The 18,328-nt window shown below is 50.0% G+C and overlaps 1 protein-coding gene across 1 annotated transcript in view; it reads left to right on the top strand.

The window, feature by feature from the left end:
* Positions 1-320: 320 nt before the first annotated feature.
* The window catches only part of C2H1orf94 (chromosome 2 C1orf94 homolog), a 35,938-nt gene continuing 17,930 nt past the window's right edge, over positions 321-18,328 (top strand). Inside the window, exons 1-2 of the mRNA XM_067711925.1 lie at positions 321-607; positions 17,271-17,968. Of these exons, the coding sequence (XP_067568026.1) occupies positions 357-607; positions 17,271-17,968 (949 nt within the window). The 5' untranslated portion in view covers positions 321-356. The remainder of the gene's footprint in view (positions 608-17,270; positions 17,969-18,328) is intronic.

Raw genomic sequence — 18,328 nt, forward strand, 5'->3', positions numbered from 1 at the left:
ACCTGGCTCCTGAGCTCAGGGGGATTCCACTGTTACTAAGCTACTGTATTTTATTGACTTTTAAATATTTTCTTCTAAGGGAGAAGGGAATGGGGGGCAAAAGTCAAGAAAGAGCAAATAAAAACAAATCAAAATAAGTACCCCCTCCCCAAAAGAAAGCTGTCCTCCATCCATCACTTACACACAAATCGAAGGCCTCTGAACACAGTCACCTTGCTGGACCAGCAGCTACACAGAACTGACCTCCTGCTGCCCCATCCTCATCTCCCTTTCTGGTGAATGAGGGGTGGTGGTAGACGGTCCCCCGTCTTCGAGCCCTGGGTGGACAAAGGGGCTTCTGAAAAGAGAGGAAGAGGATGGCCAGCGGGAATGGTCTGGCTTTGTCCTCAGCCCTGGTGGCCAAGCGCCCCTCCGCCCTGGGCCCGTTCCCCAGGTACATCTGGATCCACCAGGACACACCCCAAGACAGCTTAGACAAGACTTGCCATGAAATCTGGAAGAGAGTTCAGGCCCTGCCCGAGGCCTTGCAGCCCAGGACCTCCAAGGAGCAGCTCTCTGCCCCCATGGCTGGCACCCCAAGAGACAATGGCCTCAGCTTCCAAGAAGAGTGAGTGTCCCCTTACGTGACCCAAGGGAGGGGGGAGGAGATGAGGTCTAACCCTCTGGGGGAGTGTTTTGACCTGTTGTTCAGTCTGGTTAAACCCTAAAGGCTGTGTACTTTTCCTCCACCCACCATGGTCCTCTGTCCAATAGAGCGTTGACTGGGATGCTGAAGTTACCTGAGTGAAGGGCCAGACCAGGGCTGTATTTCTGCTGCCTCTGTACCAGCCCACTCAGGGGACATTTCTCGTCTAAAGGCATTGGCAGCTCCAAGGTAGATCTGAGGACCTTGAAAAACCGCCCTAGCCAGGGCTGGAGGCTAGAAGTCCGTGTCTTTCCCCAGAGGCAACTAGAAGATCCTTCTCCCCCGCCGCCCTCAAAGGCTAGGCATTGGCACAGATGAGTCTGATGGTTTTAAACCACATCTGGGATTCCCTAATACAGGGAGCAGCTGTCCCATTCAGCCTGCATAGAAGCCGCTGCGAGAGCGCACATCAAAATATTTACTGGGAAGGCACTGACATATTCAGAGGACATAACAGAAAATTAAAGTGCAGGAAGATGGCTGTAAATAGCCCATTTCCTGGATGGGAAATCCTGTGTCTGGGAAACACAGAGCTAAAAGTTTCTCCCCCAGGGCAAAGTTGGGTAGATGTTGTTGGGGACGGATATTAGAAAGGAGACTGAGGAACAGAGAAGAAGAAAGGACCTCGTTAGGAAAAGCGAGTAAATCCAGCGAGTTACTAATGCCACCCTTGAGCGCTTGTTTACTGCTTTGCATCTTCAAAGTGGGCTGCAAACATTAATTAATCCTCCCAGAGTCCCTATGAGGCAGGTATTCGCGTCCCCATTTTACAGATGGATTAAGTGTTAATAATTAAGTGCTAATTAAAGACTAAGTGATAATTAAGTGTTGCCTCTTCCAACACATGCTCCAGCTCAGCTCAGAGATGCTCTGGAGTGGGGCAACCCTGCAGACAATTATGAGCTGAGTCTGGTTTCAGGGATTTCTATGCAAGAGCTAAGAAAGGCAAAGCGTAACTGCTCCCCAGTTCTGCACTCCATGCTGACCCTTTTTGGGCTTATTTACTTGCTACACATGAAGGCAAAAGGCACTTTGGCTGTTATTGCCTCCCCTGCCCCCTGCTCAGCAGTGCACGGCTGGGATGGGAATGGCCTGTCTACAGCCAAAATCCTGCTGTCCTGCCCTCCGCTGGCACTGAGACCCTCTCCGCTGCCCACTGCCATCTGCTCTGGAACAGGGCCTTGGAGGGGGCCTGTGGGGCTCTGCTCAGCTCTCAATGGCCAAGGAGCTGATTGGCCACTTTGTGGACCAAGGGTCAGTGGCAATTTCCAGTAGATTGCACCCTCTCTGCCAGGTCACACGGAGTTAATGGAAACAGACTCTACTTCCAGTCTGCACTTGGCCGAAAACTGAACTGGCACACCTTTGGCCAGTCGCTTAACTCCATTTGGCCTTAATTTTCTCATCTACAAATGGAGGATGATATGCCCTGCCTTGCCCATCTCAGAGTTGATAATGAGGATCGAATACAATGGGGACAGGAAACTGAAAGCTACGTTATTCCAGTGAGACTGTCCCTAAATGCAGTTCTCAGGGTTCAGGGGTTTTGGTTGCTGTTTTTGTTGCCTTCAATCTGGGGTTTTCACATGATGCTCACAGACCTTAGGGTGCTTCGGGGACAACCTGGAGTCAAGTGTCCTGGTTGCTGGGTCCCGATCCCCACATCAGCCAGAGCTGTTCGGCTTTTATGGGTTTTTACTTACTGAAGTTCTGAGTAAAGGCTGCATTTGAAAAAAGGGTTCTGCTATGAGAAAAGAGCTAGGAAACCATTGCCTTAGATGAATAAACGATATCATAATCGTGCAGATATCAACCAAGTAGAGCACAGTGAGCTGTTCTTGAAATAAAGGCAGCTGCAATGGTGGAATCAGATAACTCTGGTTGCAGATCGCATTTCAGCCCTGTGCCAGCTGTGGGACTTGTTTAATTAATGTGAGCTTCAGTTTCCTCATCCGCCAAGTGGAGATGATTACTATGCATTTCATCGGGTTGTTGGGACGATTAAATGGGATATTTAAACATTCCTGGTAATAACTAGGATTTGTAAAAATTCCTTGTAATAATGATGATGGTGATTTCCTTAAGCCCTACAATTATTACATGAAGTGGGTACTATCTTAAACTCCCCCTCTTTTTACTGTTTGTTATGCAAATGTTCAAACACATAAAATAGTATAATGAATGTCTGTCAATCAGCTTCATTAATTATTGACTTTGGGCCATTCTGGTTTCAATTCCTCCCTCCCCTATTTTTCAATCAGATCCTTTTTACAGGTGAGGTAACAGGTTTGGTGGGGTTCATTTCTCTGTCCGAGGTCCTACAGTTAGGAAGTGGTGGAGTTTCAGGAAACAAACCCAGGACCATCTTAGCCACTACGTGATAGAGTTAGCTGCCTTCTCCTAGAAATGAAGGCATCTTTTTGGAGACTCAAAATATTCGGCAGTCCCATGGTCTGAGTGATCACACATAGATAACAGATTTCAAATCCGAGGAGCTGTCCAGCATATTTGTGGATGGCTTCAGGCCCACAAGATAACCTCTCAGCTAATCTGCCTACTGTTTAATTTTGTAAACCCAGTTTGGGTTTTGGAGATGCTAACTGCTATCAGGGCAGGTAGATAAGTAAGCTCTAGAAGTCTTGTTAGCCAGATTTTTTTTTTTTTTTTTTACTTTGTCCCCATATGTCATAGAAACCCAGACATTTCAAGTTTGAAAGGGATCTTGAAGGCTATCTTCTGCTGCTTGAATCCCTTCCCCGACATCCTTGCCAAGTGGTTATCCACTTGTACGCTTTCTTAGATGCAGAGCTCACCACTTCCTAAGGTAGCTTCTTCCTTGGCTATGAACCCTGACTGTCAAAAAACCATTTTGTTCCTGTGCTGAAATCTGTCTCTATCAAACTAAGACCCATTAATCTGGAGTCTGCCCTTAGGGCTCCAAACCAAATCTATCCCCGCCTTCCTCTCAATAACCCTTTAGATATTAAAAGATGGCAACAACACTCCTCCTAGGATTTCTTGTTTTCACAAGCTGAATATCTCTGTTTTTCTAAGTTTCCCTTCATGTACCAACTTGGTCAGTTTCTTGCCCACACTGCTGGTCCCTGGGGCAGTGCAGCAACTAGAACCAAGTACAGTAATCCAGGTGTGATCCAATCCAAGCAGGTTGGATACTCCCCATCTATACTCTGTATTCCTGTTAATGGCAGTTAACACCACATTCACTTTTCTCCACAAGCCAACTTCAGCCTATGGACACATTTTGAGTTCATTCATTCATTCATTCACTTATTCATTCAACAAGTATTTATTAAGCATCTACTATGTGCCTGGCTCTGTGCTAAGAGCTAGTGGGATAGAGCTGTAAACCAGATGAGATCCTGCCTTCCTAGAGCTTACATTCAAGTAGGGGAGAGAAACAGAAAATAAGTAAATAAAAGGGTATGATCACTGTAGAATGGGAAAAGAACTGGTATTCTAGTTGGAAGAAACCAATAATAAACACATAAAAATAAACCAAATAATTTCACCTAGCAGAGAGTGCTCTGATGGAAATAAAACTGACTAACGTACTAGCGGGACCTCCTTTAGACGGGGTGGTCAGGGAAGGACTCTCTGAGTAGAGGCGGTCATTTGAGCTGAGACCTGGACGCCAAGAAAGAGCCAGTCAGGTGAAGATCTAAGGAAGGATGTCCAGGCGGAAAGGAGAGAAACCACAGAGACTCTGAGATGTGAGTGGGCTCAGAGAGGGACAACGCGGCTGGGGTGTGGTGAGTCATGCGACGTGGCACAGGGTGACACCAGAGACAGTCAGGCAAGGTCTCAGAAGGCCTGGAGGACCACAGTAGGCAGTTCACATTTGATTCTCCATGCTATGGGAGACCTTTGGAGGTTTTTAAGAAGGGGGTGTAACACGATCACGTTCACTAGGTTTTAAAGATGTCTCCAGCTGCTGTGTGGAGATGGTTTGTTAGACAGGTGAGAGAGCAAGTTGGGAGACCTCTGGGAAGATGCTACAATAGTCCAGATGAGCACAATGGTGATGATGGCTAGACCAGAGTGATTGCAGTGAAAATGGAAAAAGTGGGGGATTCAGCATGTATTTTTTTTTTAAGTCAGGAGATGTCACATTAAAGTCTCCTTTTTTTAAAAAAAAATTATTATTTATTTAATTTATTTTTGGTTGCGTCAGGTCTTAGCTGCAGCACGCGGACTCTCTAGTTGAGGCACGCAAGCTCAGTAGTTGTGGTGCATGGGCTTAGTTGCCCTGCAGCATATGGAATCCTAGTTCCCTCACCAGTGATCGAACCCACGTCCCGTGCATTGGAAGGCGGATTCTTTGCCACTGGACCACCAGGGAAGTTCCTTGGCGTGTATTTTGAGAGGAGTCAAAAGAGCCTGCAGATGGTTTTGGGCACACAGATAGTGACATCACAGCTGAATTGAGGTTTTTGGCTTGAGCACTGGTTGGACAGTGGTGCATTTGTCGAGGTGGGGAAGAAATGGGGAGAAATGGGCTATGGGAGAGAAATCAGTAGTTCTGTCTAGTGTCAATTAAACTCCAGACTCTTGTTCAGTTATCTTTTACTTAGTCTTAAATTTGGGCTGAGAGAATTGTGGAAAGCCACTTACTGACTCACATTCTAGGATTACCTATTCATTCAATCCCCCTGTTGCTAAAACTTCACAGCCTTAGAATGGGGGTTTTGGATTTGCCGTTGACTCCATTGCCCTGACTGTGAAATGGCATTTGTTCATTCCCTCATTTATGGATTCATTCGACAAGCATTCACAGTTGCCTTCTGGGTGGCAGGTCCTGTGCTGGGTCCCAGGGATGCAGAGATAAGTAGGACAGAAGCCCATCTCTCTGAGAGCTCCCAGTCTAGTGGGTGGGACAGACACAGGTCCATGTGACAGCAATGATGTTCAACAAATATTTATTGTGCATGCCTGACAAAGTGTGAAAGCAATACAGTGGTGAAAAAGATGGGGACAGTCTCTGAGCTCCTACCTGGACCTTCGGTGTCTTGAGGAGGGCAGATCACGCATATTAGGTTAAAAGTCGGGAAGAAGTGCTAGTGCTGTGGGAGCACAACGAGGGGACGCGTGACCTGGGCTTGGAGCTCAGGGAAGGCTTTTTGGAGGAGGCTGGGGGAGGCGAGCTGGAAGGTCATCCTGAGCCAGACCCAAGTAGGAGGATGAGTCTACAGAAAGAAAGGAAATCTATTTAAGCATTTAAAAAACACAAATGATTTCCTGACTGGCAGCCTTCTGAGGTATTATCGGTCGCATGAAGGAAGAAGGCTGTTTTGCACTTGCTCCAGTAAATTTTCACTGTTTGCACCCATCGGCCAGCCCTCCAGGCAGGAGAGCCACTGGGACTTGGAACCCAACGTGCTGCCTTGTTTGAACTGTTCTCCCAACAAACCAGTCCTTTGTTGCTACAGTTATTAAAACAGTAAGAGAGCCACCTTTCCGCTCTCATCCACCCCCATGCGGTTTCCTATCATCCCAGGGAGCTTCCCGTCCTTCCCTGCGCTTACAGGACTCATTCTGGAGGCTTTCTTCTCAAGACTCAGCTCAGGAAAAATGGGACGAATCCTGCTTTTTTGGAAAAGTTGCTTGGACTACATCCCCACTTTTATTTATTAAAAAATTTATTTTTTAAAAAACTTGAAACCTAGTGATGGGAGTGATGAAGACAAGACTCACACGTGGAAACTCGGACGGATGCCCTAGAGCAGAAGCCAGTTCTGGAGACCCTTGGAGTCTAATGCTCACTCCAGGCTAGCATTTGCTCCCCTTGGAGGGGTCAAACCCCTCTTTGAGAATCTGAGGGAAGCTACCGTACACCTTTTGCCTGAAACACATCCTCACATCCCTTGACATTTTAGAATGTCAGAAAACCCCAGGCCCCGGGTTGGAATGCTTTTCTCATGGACACTTAGGTGTCCCCTTCCCTTAAGCTTCCCAGGGCTGGGTCTCAGCAACTGCTATGACCCCAATCACATTGACATCAATGCATCCTCCATCCTGGTTGTCAAGTGAATTAGTGCACAAATAGTGCTGCAGATAGAGGTTCAAGGCCCTTGACCCTTCTCTCCTCCAGTCTCCTTACACGTCTGTCAGTTGCCTTCATGACAGTTTTTGATTCCCTGCTCCCTTGCAGGTCTCTCTTCTGCCATTTTCAGATCGTCTCCTCTTACTGTGCCTGGTTCCTTTCCCTCTTGGATGTCCTTCGCCCTTTACCAGCTTCATCTCCCTGAAACACATCAACAGCACTGCTCAGGCATCTTCCACGGCTTCCTCATTGTCTTCTGAACCCTCGACCTGGTCTTGAAAGAGTCTCTGCAGTTGGCCCTACCTACATCTCTAGGTGCACACCTGGCTGCTTTTCTCCAGACTCTCTGTAAACCAAGATGTGCCGCAAGCAGGTGCACATTCCCTTACCTTTGCTCAGGTTATTTCACCACCAGGAATGCCTTTCTTCCACCTCTCTCTGTCTACTGAAATCTTCCCCATCCTTAAAGACCTGGAATTAGTGTATCATTCAGTAAATGTTTCACTGCTCACCCCATTTAACATTTCTCCTTCCTCCCTCTTCCACGTTCCTTTTTTAAAATTTAAATAAACAATTATATCCCCTCCCTTTCCTAAGAGTTTAAAGGTGGCTCAGATAACAATAAAATAAGGAGTATCCCAGTATACTTCCTAGCTGTCACCAAATTTCTCAAACTTTCTGTGCCCCATTCTTCTCACCTGAAAGATGGAAAAAGTCACAGTGACCAGCCTGAAGGACTATTGTGGAGGTTAATGAAAGAATGTGTGCAAAGTTCATACAGCACCTGGCAGAAAATAAGGACTTCAAGTTCATCATCTTCATCATCACCCTATTATCATTACTATCAAGGACAAAATGACAAGGGTTAAGTAATCAAGAATGGTATGGGGAGAGGAGACTTATGTACCAGAAAAGCTAAGCTAAGGAAAAGTATTCAGTGGAGGCCAGCATGTTGCTTTGAGACTCTAGGCAGCTGGGGCAAAAAGTGGGAATATACCAGTTAGCTTCTGTAACTCATATCATCTAAGAAGAGAAAGCAGAAGAGGTCATCAGGAGAGATAAATCCTTCCTTAGCTCTGAGGACCCAATGGTAGGGGTCTTTATAGGAGGGTAATAGAAGGGAAGAGTCAGTTTATAACCAGCTCTTGTGTTGACCGTTGGCCAGAGGGGAGGACACAAAGTCCCAGTGGGATGTGTCAACGCCACTCTGGCATAGGGTTTCTGATGAGGTGGTCATCTGGCGTGTATTGTACGCTGCCGGTGGCAACAGTCTTTCTTCCCCCACCTGACCACGGCTTCTTAAGGGCAAGGGCTATGTCTTACTCATCATTGTCTCCCCAGCGCCCAGCCGAGTTCCTGGCACTCAGTGGCAATGCAGTGTGTATGAATGAATGAGTAAGTGAATGCTGGATGAACCATAAAAATGCCACTGCAAGGAGAGTGAGGCCCAGAGGTTGCCAGGATCCAAACCAGACGTCACAATCATCAGAGGAAGCATTGAGTGACGTAGGCACGGCATATCAGGAAGCCAAGACATTGCAAGGTCTTTTCCTCCTTCTGCCTTAAGCTTAAGAAGGCAACTAACATTTTCTTGAGCACCTAATATGTGTCAGGCTCTGTATTTCAATTTTCTGTTTATCACATTGTCTTAGCAACCCTTCCCAGTTGATGGTCAATATTATTCCCATTTTACAGATGAGGAAGCTGGGGCTCAGAGAAGTTAGGCAACTTGCCCAGAGTCATCCAGCTTGGAGGGGGCAGAACAAGGATAGGGACCTGGTGAAGCTTTAAGACCAGAGCTCTTTCCCTACCCCAGGAGCCATTCCGAATAGCCCTTCCTCCTTTTGCTTAATACTGGGAACCATGAGCAGTGAAGGGAAGATGAATCATGATTAACATCCCACGTCCCGTGTCCCCCTTTTTAATTTAATTTTATGGTTTTGGGAGCCGTGTCACTGGTTGTAGGAGCCTGCAGAGATGGGCCACCGGTGGTTTGGTTTAATCCCCTTTTTAATATCTTTGTTGCAACGTTCTTTCCAATTCAGCTCCCAAGTCACATTTAAAAAATACCTCTTCCTTAGGGTAAGCCTTCTCTTATTAAACAGATTCAAATGAAAAGTTTTCAAGATAATTTGAACAATAAAAATCACTCTGTAGCTCCTAACCGAAGCTCCTTTATTGCTGTATTTATTCCTCAGTATTTCTTGTCTCATTCCCCAGCTCACTGAATCCTTCATCCCCCAGACCTTCCAGTCCGAGGCTCAACCCCTGCCTGCCTCTGTGTACTCCTTTCTCTCCCCTCCAGACAGATGGAGGGTCAGGGAGGGGGCAGAGTGGGAGGTCTCACTTCCACCTGCCAATCTGTCTTAGAAGACTGTCCCACCTGCCCTGAGGGACAGGCGGGGGTGGGGAGGGGAGCTGACGTGTCTGAAGGGAAATTCACACCTGCATGTGTGTCCTCAAGTGCATCATTTGTACCAGAACTGCAGGCCTTGGGGCAGAGGGTGGAGGAGGGATCCTGGCTCAGAATGCAGATGCCTGAGCCCCATTTTTGACCAACTGAACTGCCATTTCCCCAGGAGTGCCCAGGGAATCCGCATTTGAAACAAGCACCACAGGAGATTCCTGTGCATATTTGTAGGAAGTTCTCTGATACTTTGGGGGTCAAAGATGATGGAACCTTAGGCTTCAAAGGGACACCGCTTTGAGAAAGAGGTGTTCCAAAAAAAGCATGAAGGAAGGAGATCGACCGTTTTTGTGCTCTAAGAGGATGCCAGGGACATTGTAAAAATGGACTCTACTCTGTGTGAAGGCCTTTGCTAAGAAATGAGATGAACTTCTAGCCCAGGCGTGGCATTCGGGCAGCTGAGGGATTTCACAGTGTCTTCTCCCTTAACCCCGGGCGATGTCAGCATCCCCACGGTGCAGGTGACCGCAGTTTCAGCCACTTCCCGGCTTCCCACCCCCAGCCGGCCAGGCCCTGGGCTGCGAAGGGTCAGCGGGCCTCTGGGCACCGCACATCTCTCCGTCAGAGCCGCTAACATTTGCATAGCGCCTGTTACAGTTTACCAAGCGCTTTCACATTCATCATCTCACTTAATCCTCACGCAGCCTGGAAAGCGGAGGAGGGAGGGGGTGGGAATCAGAGTTTTCTGAAGGCCCGCTGCCCACCACACCCCCACCAGAGAAGGGCCAGCAGGTGGAACTCAGTGGCTTTCCAGGTACCTTTGGGACACAGGTACACAGTCGCCTGGAATGGCGACTGAATCTGCAGTTTCTCTCAACTGCCCCTCCCCCCTCCCCCCCCCCCCCCCCGACTGAAAACAGTTGGCCCAGTCCCCTCAGGCTGTGAGATAGGGGAAGCCACCCTCCTTCCCCCTTTCTTTCTTCCCGCTGGGTTTCTACAAAGCTATGGTGGTGGTGTGTGCCTGGGTGTATGTGCACGGTGGTGAGGTGTGTGGGCATTACTGTGGTGTGTTTGCGTGTGTGGGTGTGTGCACGTCTGTGGTATGTGTATTGGTATGGTTGTAGCATGTGTGTGTGTGTGCATGGCTGTGGTGTGTGCGTGGTTGTGTGTGTGTGCACACAGGTGTGTGTGGTTGTAGCACAGCTGTGTGCCTGGGTGTGTGTATGTGCATTGGTGTGTGTGTGTACATGGCTGTGCTTTATGTGTGTATGCATATGCGTAAGTGTGTGTGTGTGCACGTATGGATTGGGATATGTGCATGTGCATGTATGTGACTGCTGTGTGTGCACACATATGTTGGTGTGTATGTGTGTGCATGGTGTGGTGTGTACACCCAGGGCAGTTCAGTGAATCCTAGCTCTGGAGGAGAGGAAAGATGAAGACACCAGGTAGCTTTGACAGAGGTGGCTGTGTCCCTTCCCTCCACATTGGGCAGGGACCATCCTGGGTGCTGTGACGTAAGCTCCAGGGGCATTGAAGATGGGTCCCTGTTCCCCAAGCAGACAGGAAGACCCAGAAATGTCCACCAGCCTTGGTCAAGTGAGGATGGGGGCCAATCGGGGGATGATGACTTTAGCTTCTTCATTTAAAAACTGTGATAACTGTATGTCTCTGTGCCCGTTAGCTTTTGATAAACAATGGTCCCTTGGTATCTACAGGGGATTGGTTTCAGAATGTCCATGGACATCAAAATCTGCGGATGCTCAAGTCCCTTACATAAAATGGCGTCGTATTTGCATATAACCTACACACATCCTCCCGTATACTTTAAACCATCTCCTGATTACTTATAATACCTCATACAATGTAAATGCTATGTAAAGAGTTGTACTATACAATGTAAATGCTATGTAAGTAGTTGCCAGTGTGCAGCAAATTCAAGTTTTGCTTTCTGGAACTTTCTGGAATTTTTTTCCCAGTATTTTCCATCCACAGTCGGTTGAAGCCACCAGTGTCGAACCTTTGCATACAAAGGGCCGACTGTGTAACAAACCACATCAAAGTTTAGCAGCTCAGCACCACAGCTTCCTACTTAGCTCCCATTTCCGTAGTGGAGCAGTCTGGGCTGGGTTCCGCTGGGTGGTTCTTCTGGGAGAGGCTTGGGTGGGCTTGGCAGGACGTGCCTCGTGCCCACCCACACATCTGCAGTGTCTGTCGTCACCCAGGTCTGGCTAGTCAGCTGAGGACCTTGAGGTGTTTCTCCACGGGATGTGTTATCCTCCAGCAGACTTTCCTGGGTTCGTCTATGTGGAGGTTGCTGAGTCCCAAGAGAAACAAGAGGTTAAGCCCTAATGCCCAAGCACTTTCCAAATCTCTGCTTTGTTACTGGACCAAGGTGCATGGGAACCACCATAGGGTCAAAACTGTAATTGGTCCTCACACCACCCCACTGGGGCTGCTGTGGGAATTCAAATGAGAGTTTTGCATGGGGAACATTTTGCACAGTGCCTAGCTGGTTAGTTCATTCTCCGTAGATGCTCATCCTTCTGATTTTGTGAACTAGAACCTGAGGTTTAGGCATATTAGACAGCTTGCTTGAGGGCTGGCCTCCATTAAGCAGTGGGAATCCAGTTTCTGCCTCCTTGCAGGCACTGAGCTTTTTAGCCGCTCTGCTCTGCTGCCCCACCCACGCAGACACGTGAAGTCGGCCTCACCCCCAGCCAGGAGGTCAGTCTCCCGATGGAGCCAGAGCCCTTCCCTTGCTTCGGTCTTCAACCACCCATGTTGCCTGGGCACCGGGCCTGGGTACCGTGTTTGTCATCAATCTGAAATGCCATAGTGGGAAGAAAATAGTTGTTTTGGTGTCCTCTTCCAGCACTAACAATTTTCTGCTTGCATTTTTCTGTTGTTTGGCTCAGATGAATAGCAGTTTTCATCTTTGCTCTGTGTTATCATGAACACAGAACTGCTGTCGGGGAGCTAACAGCATGCTTGCTTAGTCATTATTCTGGGAAGGGGTGCCAGCTAGTCAATAGCCTTTATTTTTATACGACTCTATACACTGCAAATGCAGAAATGATGCGCGGGGCCCGTGTACAGAGTCGTCATCAGACACCTATCATCTCCGGAGGTGGGCAAAGCAGAGGTAGTGGCAGCAGCTGGAGCCCCAGCACCAATTCTGACTAGCTTCCTTTGTCAGCGCCCGGGAGTTGGGTTAACGGCCCCGAATGATTCACTGTGATAGAGTCTGTGGCAGATTTTATGCTTTTTACCAACTCAAAGCAGAAAGCAAATAGCACGGGAGAGGTGCCAGCGTCGGCAAAACTTCTTAAGAAGAGAGGAAGGAAGATAGATACCAGGAAACGCGGGCGGGCAGGCTCGACGTGGAGCCCAGCAAAGTTGTTGGGAGGGAAAAATCCGTGAGCCCCAGAGTGGTCGCTAAGAGTTGGGCGGGGTCTGTGTGGGTTCTGCCGTGGGACTGACTTACAGGGGTTGAGAGTTCTTAGGACCTTGCCAAGCAGGCTGGTCAGTGTCATCCGGTCAGCTCACAGGGGTGCCAGGCCCAAGGTGGGACATGAGATGGAAGGCCAGAAATAGAATCAAATCCAGGCAGGTTGCAACCATTGAAGGAGTTGGGCAGTCTTTGGCCACACAACTCTTGATTTCAAGAGTTTCAAGAAATGGACAAGGGTAAAGACAAGTTCGTGGGCCAGTTTATTCATTTATTCCACAAATCCTTACTGAGCTGGAGGTATGTGCCCAACACTGCTCGAGGTCCTGAGGCCTCCATGGTGAACAAGATACAGTCCCTGCCCTCAGGGAGGATGAGTTGTTGTAGGGAGTAAAGACATAAAAAAGTACTATATGATGGTGATAAACACTAGGAAGAAAATAAACAGATTGATGGAGCATAGAGTGCCTAGTAAGAGTCAGTCAAGGGATGATCTAGCATCCAAAGGAGGTGCAAAGGCCCTGGGGTTGGAATGAACTTGACATCCCAAGGCATATTTATAATACCAGAGTGGCCGGAAGAAGAGGAGTCAAAGCAGGAGGGGGTAACAGGGCCACTTTGTGGGGTGCCCCGGGGGGTCAGAAAGGAGTTTGGATTTTTAGTCTATGTGTAGTGAGAATTCACATAAGGGTTTAAGTGGGGGAATGGTTTGATCTAAGTTCTAAGAATGTCTTAGCTCTGCAGGCATGCAGTTTTCTAGAACAGAAAAGAGCAAACGAATCTTGTTTTCTTGGGGCTGGAGAGGGCAGTTAGGGGAGACCCTTGCTCAGAGACTTGTAATTGTGTGCATTACACACAATTACACACACACAGTGTAATTGTGTGCTGAATCTTGACTGCAGCAAGGTATTTGATAAAGGCTGTCTTGGAGAAGTGGAGATGGGATGATAGCGACTGGATTGATTTATTCCCCCAAAGTGTTGATCCAGGATTACTGGCAGACTGGGGGCGGGGGAGGGTTTCCAGCAATGTCCCTAAGGCTCAGCCCTGGCCTCCCTCCCCTTCAACATTTCTATCCATAAATTGGTGGGGGACCCAGAAGGCGTGCTTATGAGACATGCAGCTGACACAGAGCTGTCAGGGACAGCTAATGCCACGGATGACAGGCTCAGGATTCGCCGTGATGATCCTCCACAAGCTGGAGTGAGGGGATGATCCTAGCCATATCCCTGATTGCATTCAGATTGGGGAACAAAGCCCAGCCACGGAGCAGGGGCCGGTGGACCTCACTGGAGAACCATCCCTGGAAAAGAAGCCGGGTTGGGGTAGGAGGAGGTCAGGAAATCAGCCGGACCCGGCAGCATCCTCACACCAGTCTCTTCACTTTCTCAGCGACAAGGTCCTTCGCCTCTTTCAGGCTCACTTTTCCCATCTGTAAAGGGAGAATGATATTGTCTATTGCCCAGGGACGTGGAGAGGATTAAATGCAAGCATATATGTGGATGCCTAGCTTCCAGTCTGTCCTGTAGTGGATTCATGGCAGATGCAAAGGAAATAGGAGTTTGTAGAGGCTGTCTCGGGGAGGGCCAGGTGCTCCGGGCCAGCCTTTCAGGGACACATGGGGGACCCACAGCCAGGGTGGGCCCCTCTGTTCTTAGCACTGCCCTGCCCCTTCTGGGAATGCCAGCTTCCTAAGAGGCCCATTGACCCCCATGATGTGTCCAGAGGAGAATGACCGGGGAATATGAACAGGGGTTCACACTCAGCCCCTGCTGGGTCCTCTCTGCCAGCCTGGCTCCCGGGTGGGGGAGGGGTAGGAGTATCCTCTCAGGTGCAGAGAAGGGACTGCCTGTGGGATGGCTTTTGGTACAGGGACCTCGGGCCCTGTGGGTCTTTTAGAAGCTGCTTTGACTTCTCCTTGGAGCTGATACTTTAAAGGATTCAGTGGTGAGACTTTTGTGTGTACGTCTATTATAGAACATTTTTATTTTAGGAAAAAAAACAACAACGAGAAACCAAACACAGGTAAAAATAGAACAACTAGTATGTGATGAACCCATGTACCCCTCACCCAGCCTTAGCCATGATCAACATAGGGCCAATCTTATTTTATCTATTCCCCCCGCCCCCATCTTTTCCCTCCCCTTGCTAGGTTAAGTTTAAAGCCAATCCCAGACATAATGTTACCTGTAAATACTTTAGTATGTATCTATAAGAGATAAGGACCCTTTTTGTTGTTGTTTAAATATAACCACAATACCATTATCCCAATTTTAAAAAATTAACATAGTTGAGGAATTCCCTGGCCGTCCAGCGGTTAGGACTGTGCACTTTCACTGCTGAGCACCCGGGTTCGATCCCTGGTCAGGGAACTAAGATCCCGCAAGCCTGGCGTAGCATGGCCAAAAACAAAAAACAAAAAAATAACATAATTGTGGTGAGTCTTTCCAATCCAGAAGATCTGCTGGTACATAACTTGCTTTGCAAGTTTGGGGGCAGGCACGGGAGAGACAAAAACTGGTCCCTCAAGTATCTGGTTTCTGTGACTCGAGACTCCCCTGTTCCCTTTGAGGGTGATGATTGGCAGTCTCTTTATTCCAGGTGTTCCCAGGGACACGGCAGGAGAGGGGGGCCAATTTATAGACCGAGTCTAGAGTGAGAAGGAGGAAAGGATGGGAATAGGAGAGAGGCCAGGGAAAGAAGGGGAGAACAGAGTGGACCGCCTTGCCTCATACACGGCTTTGATGGCCTCCGGGATCTTCCAGGGCCAGCCTGCTCCCACTCTGCCGCTCACAGCCACCGTGTACCCAGGGCTTCCCTGGTGCGTGTCCATGCTGAGCCTGCACAGGGGTTACTGCACCAAGCTCTCATCCCACCCAGCGTCTGGGCACTTGTAGTGTCATACCCATGTCACAGGTGTCATACCCTCATCACAGGGGAGTCCCTGAGTTTCCAGGATTTGACGTGAAATACGCAGAGGTGCCCGATTCTGACCTCGGTCTGTTTGGCTGGAGTCTGCTTTTCCTGGCACCTCTCTCAGCTGCCAGGCCTGGGGAGACCACATGGGGGGCTGGTGGTCAGGAGGCATTGCTTGCCTCGGTTGTTAGAATAGTGACAAACTCCCAAGTTTTAAACTCTTCCCTGTGCTTCCCAAGTGCCCTGGCTACCCAAAACCTTTTCCAGGACCCTCTGGGCTTCATCAGGACCCAGCAACTAAGGGGTTAATACCCAGCACAGTAGGCAGTGGCTGGTCGTCAGATGTGGAGACTGTCCCCGGTTCTATGTGTGATAACTGAGTCATTTTGTGCCTGCACTGCACGTGTGTGTGTGCGTGTGTGTGTGTGTCCACGTGCGTGTGCCCATACACAGAGCATTACCAGGAAGGACCGTCCCTGCTGGGCGCATTCCCCAGTCATTATTTTCGGGGCTGACTCCACCCACAGAATGGGTTGGCAGCGCAGGAATGTGCACAGGGCCTCCCCAAAGCTCCACTCACAGGGGGCTTTAGTTTTTCCCTCTGCCTCTTTTTTGCCATTTTCACCACCTTCTACCAGCGGTAGAGCATTGAGCAGTTTCCAGAATGCTCTGTGTAGGCCACCTCATCCACCCTTCATGGGAACCCATCCAGGAGGGATAGCAGATGGTTCTAAGCTGGGTGACCATGGTCCTCCTGGGAGTGCCAGGGAGGAAGTTTCCCCCTTGCCAAGGAGGCTGGCCACAGGCCAGGCCAGCAGGATTGCTACCCTGTCCCACACCTGGAGAGAGCCAGCAACCAGGAGCCTAGCGTCCACGGGACCATCAGGCCCCATCAGGCTGGTGCTGGCCGTCAAGGGTCCAGGCTGGAGCTCCCGGGGTCTGAGGTGCAGGTAGAGGCCAGTGTTTAGATACAGGGAGATGTTTATGAATCTGTTCAGGGATCCAGAAATTGTCAGTGCTCCCAGGAAGCGGGCCCCAGTCTGTGGTCTGGTCAGAGGGCCATGCCAGCCAAGGTGGACATGGGCATCCCCGGAGCCACTGTGCAGATTTCAGGACCAGGGGCCCAGCCAGGCTGACGGAAGTGTCGACATACTAGCTGACACGTGTATTGCCCTTACCGTGCCAGACATGGTCTGAAGTGTCTCTATGATATTCCTGTTCACCAAGAGAGGAGACCAAGGTGCTGAGCAAGGGGCCCAGGATCACACAGCTGGGAAGTGACAGAGCCGGGCTGTGAGCCCTGAGGTCCCCTGCTCTCACTCAACCATCCTGCAGGGCATCTGGGGGCTTCCCAAGACTCAGCCCCAGCACTCTGGATGCCACGCTCAGAGCTGTCGACTCCGTCCTGTCCCCTCTTCTGCTGGTCTTTTATTGCTTCCGGTCCTGAGCATGACTGAACAGGGAGAGATGGACAGAATTAAGGCTCAGCTCACTCAGCAAGGTGTAGTATTGGGAGAGGACCCAGGCATCCCGATTCCCAGAACCAAGCTCTTGGTACTGTGCCCACTGGTATGGTGTAGAAACCCCTTGGAGTCCACTGATGGTCCATTTTCTCTCTTAAAAAAGCAATAGGCTCTCACACCTGGAGACGTGTTTCCTCCATCCCCTTTCCTTGGGGCCTGTGCCCTGCTGCACAGCCACCCTCAGGGAGCTGGCACTAAAGCCCTCTGTCTTTCTGACCTGTTTGCAGACCTCTGGAACTCACCAGCGGCAGAGATGAGATCTCCTTGCTGGTGGAACAGGAGTTCTTGAGCCTCACCAAAGAGCACCTCATGCCGGTCACAGAGAGCTCCGGGGAGCTGAAGGCACCCGGCAGCTCCCTCGAGGGGCCCAGGCAGCCGGCTCCCTGCCTTCTTGTGCCTTCGCTGGTGGCGGGCAGCAGTGAACGCCCAGCAGCCTCCATCACTGCCGGTTACAAGCTCCTGGAGCCAAAGGTGGCAGTGCCCATTATCGGCAGCCGGCAGGACTGCAGTTCTACCATGTCTACGGTCACGGGCACCCTGCGTACTGCCAAGGTCAAGAGTGCCAAGGGGACAGAGGACAGGGGCAACAGCCTGGGGGCCTCCAACTCGGAGATCAGCAAGCTCCTGGCTCAGTTCCCACTGAAGTCCGCGGAAACGTCCAAGGCCCCCGACAACAAGACGGTGTTGGAGGAGAGCACGGCCATCAAGGACTTCCTGCAGAGCAGCATGTTCAGTGGCCCTGGACCCGGGGAGCCCGCGCAGCTGGGCCCATTCCTGCTGCCAACTCCCCCGCCTCCTCCAGCGCCTCCCGACAAGCTCGATAAGCCCCCCAGACTCCCTGCTCAGAGGAAGCAGCTGCCAGTGTTTGCCAAGATCTGCTCCAAGCCCGAGGCTGACCCTGCCATGGAGGGGCACAAACTGATGGGTGAGTGGGTCTGGGGGCAGGGCTAGGGAATGGGCCCACAGGGGAAGAAACAACTTACCGGGCTGCGTCAGGCACGTGCAACGTCTTTGCGCAAAGTAGGATGACGTGGCCTCGCTGGCGAGCACAGTGCCCCGGTACAGGCTGTTTTCAGTCCCCACAGGCCTCCTCTGTGGATGCCCGTATACAGGGCACAGCTCTTGTAAGCAGATACAGTGGCTCTGAATCCAGTGTGGCTTGGGAAGAGGGAGAAGCCCATCTGGTAACTGACTGGGTTTTTAAATCCACAGGCACCCAGAGTACATTGAAGGAAACATTTACCCTCGCTGGGTCCAGGGTGAAAGTGCAGTGTGAGGACTTTAA

The sequence above is a fragment of the Pseudorca crassidens genome, chromosome 2, assembly GCF_039906515.1.
Source record: "Pseudorca crassidens isolate mPseCra1 chromosome 2, mPseCra1.hap1, whole genome shotgun sequence".
Taxonomy (NCBI): Eukaryota; Metazoa; Chordata; class Mammalia; order Artiodactyla; family Delphinidae; genus Pseudorca; species Pseudorca crassidens.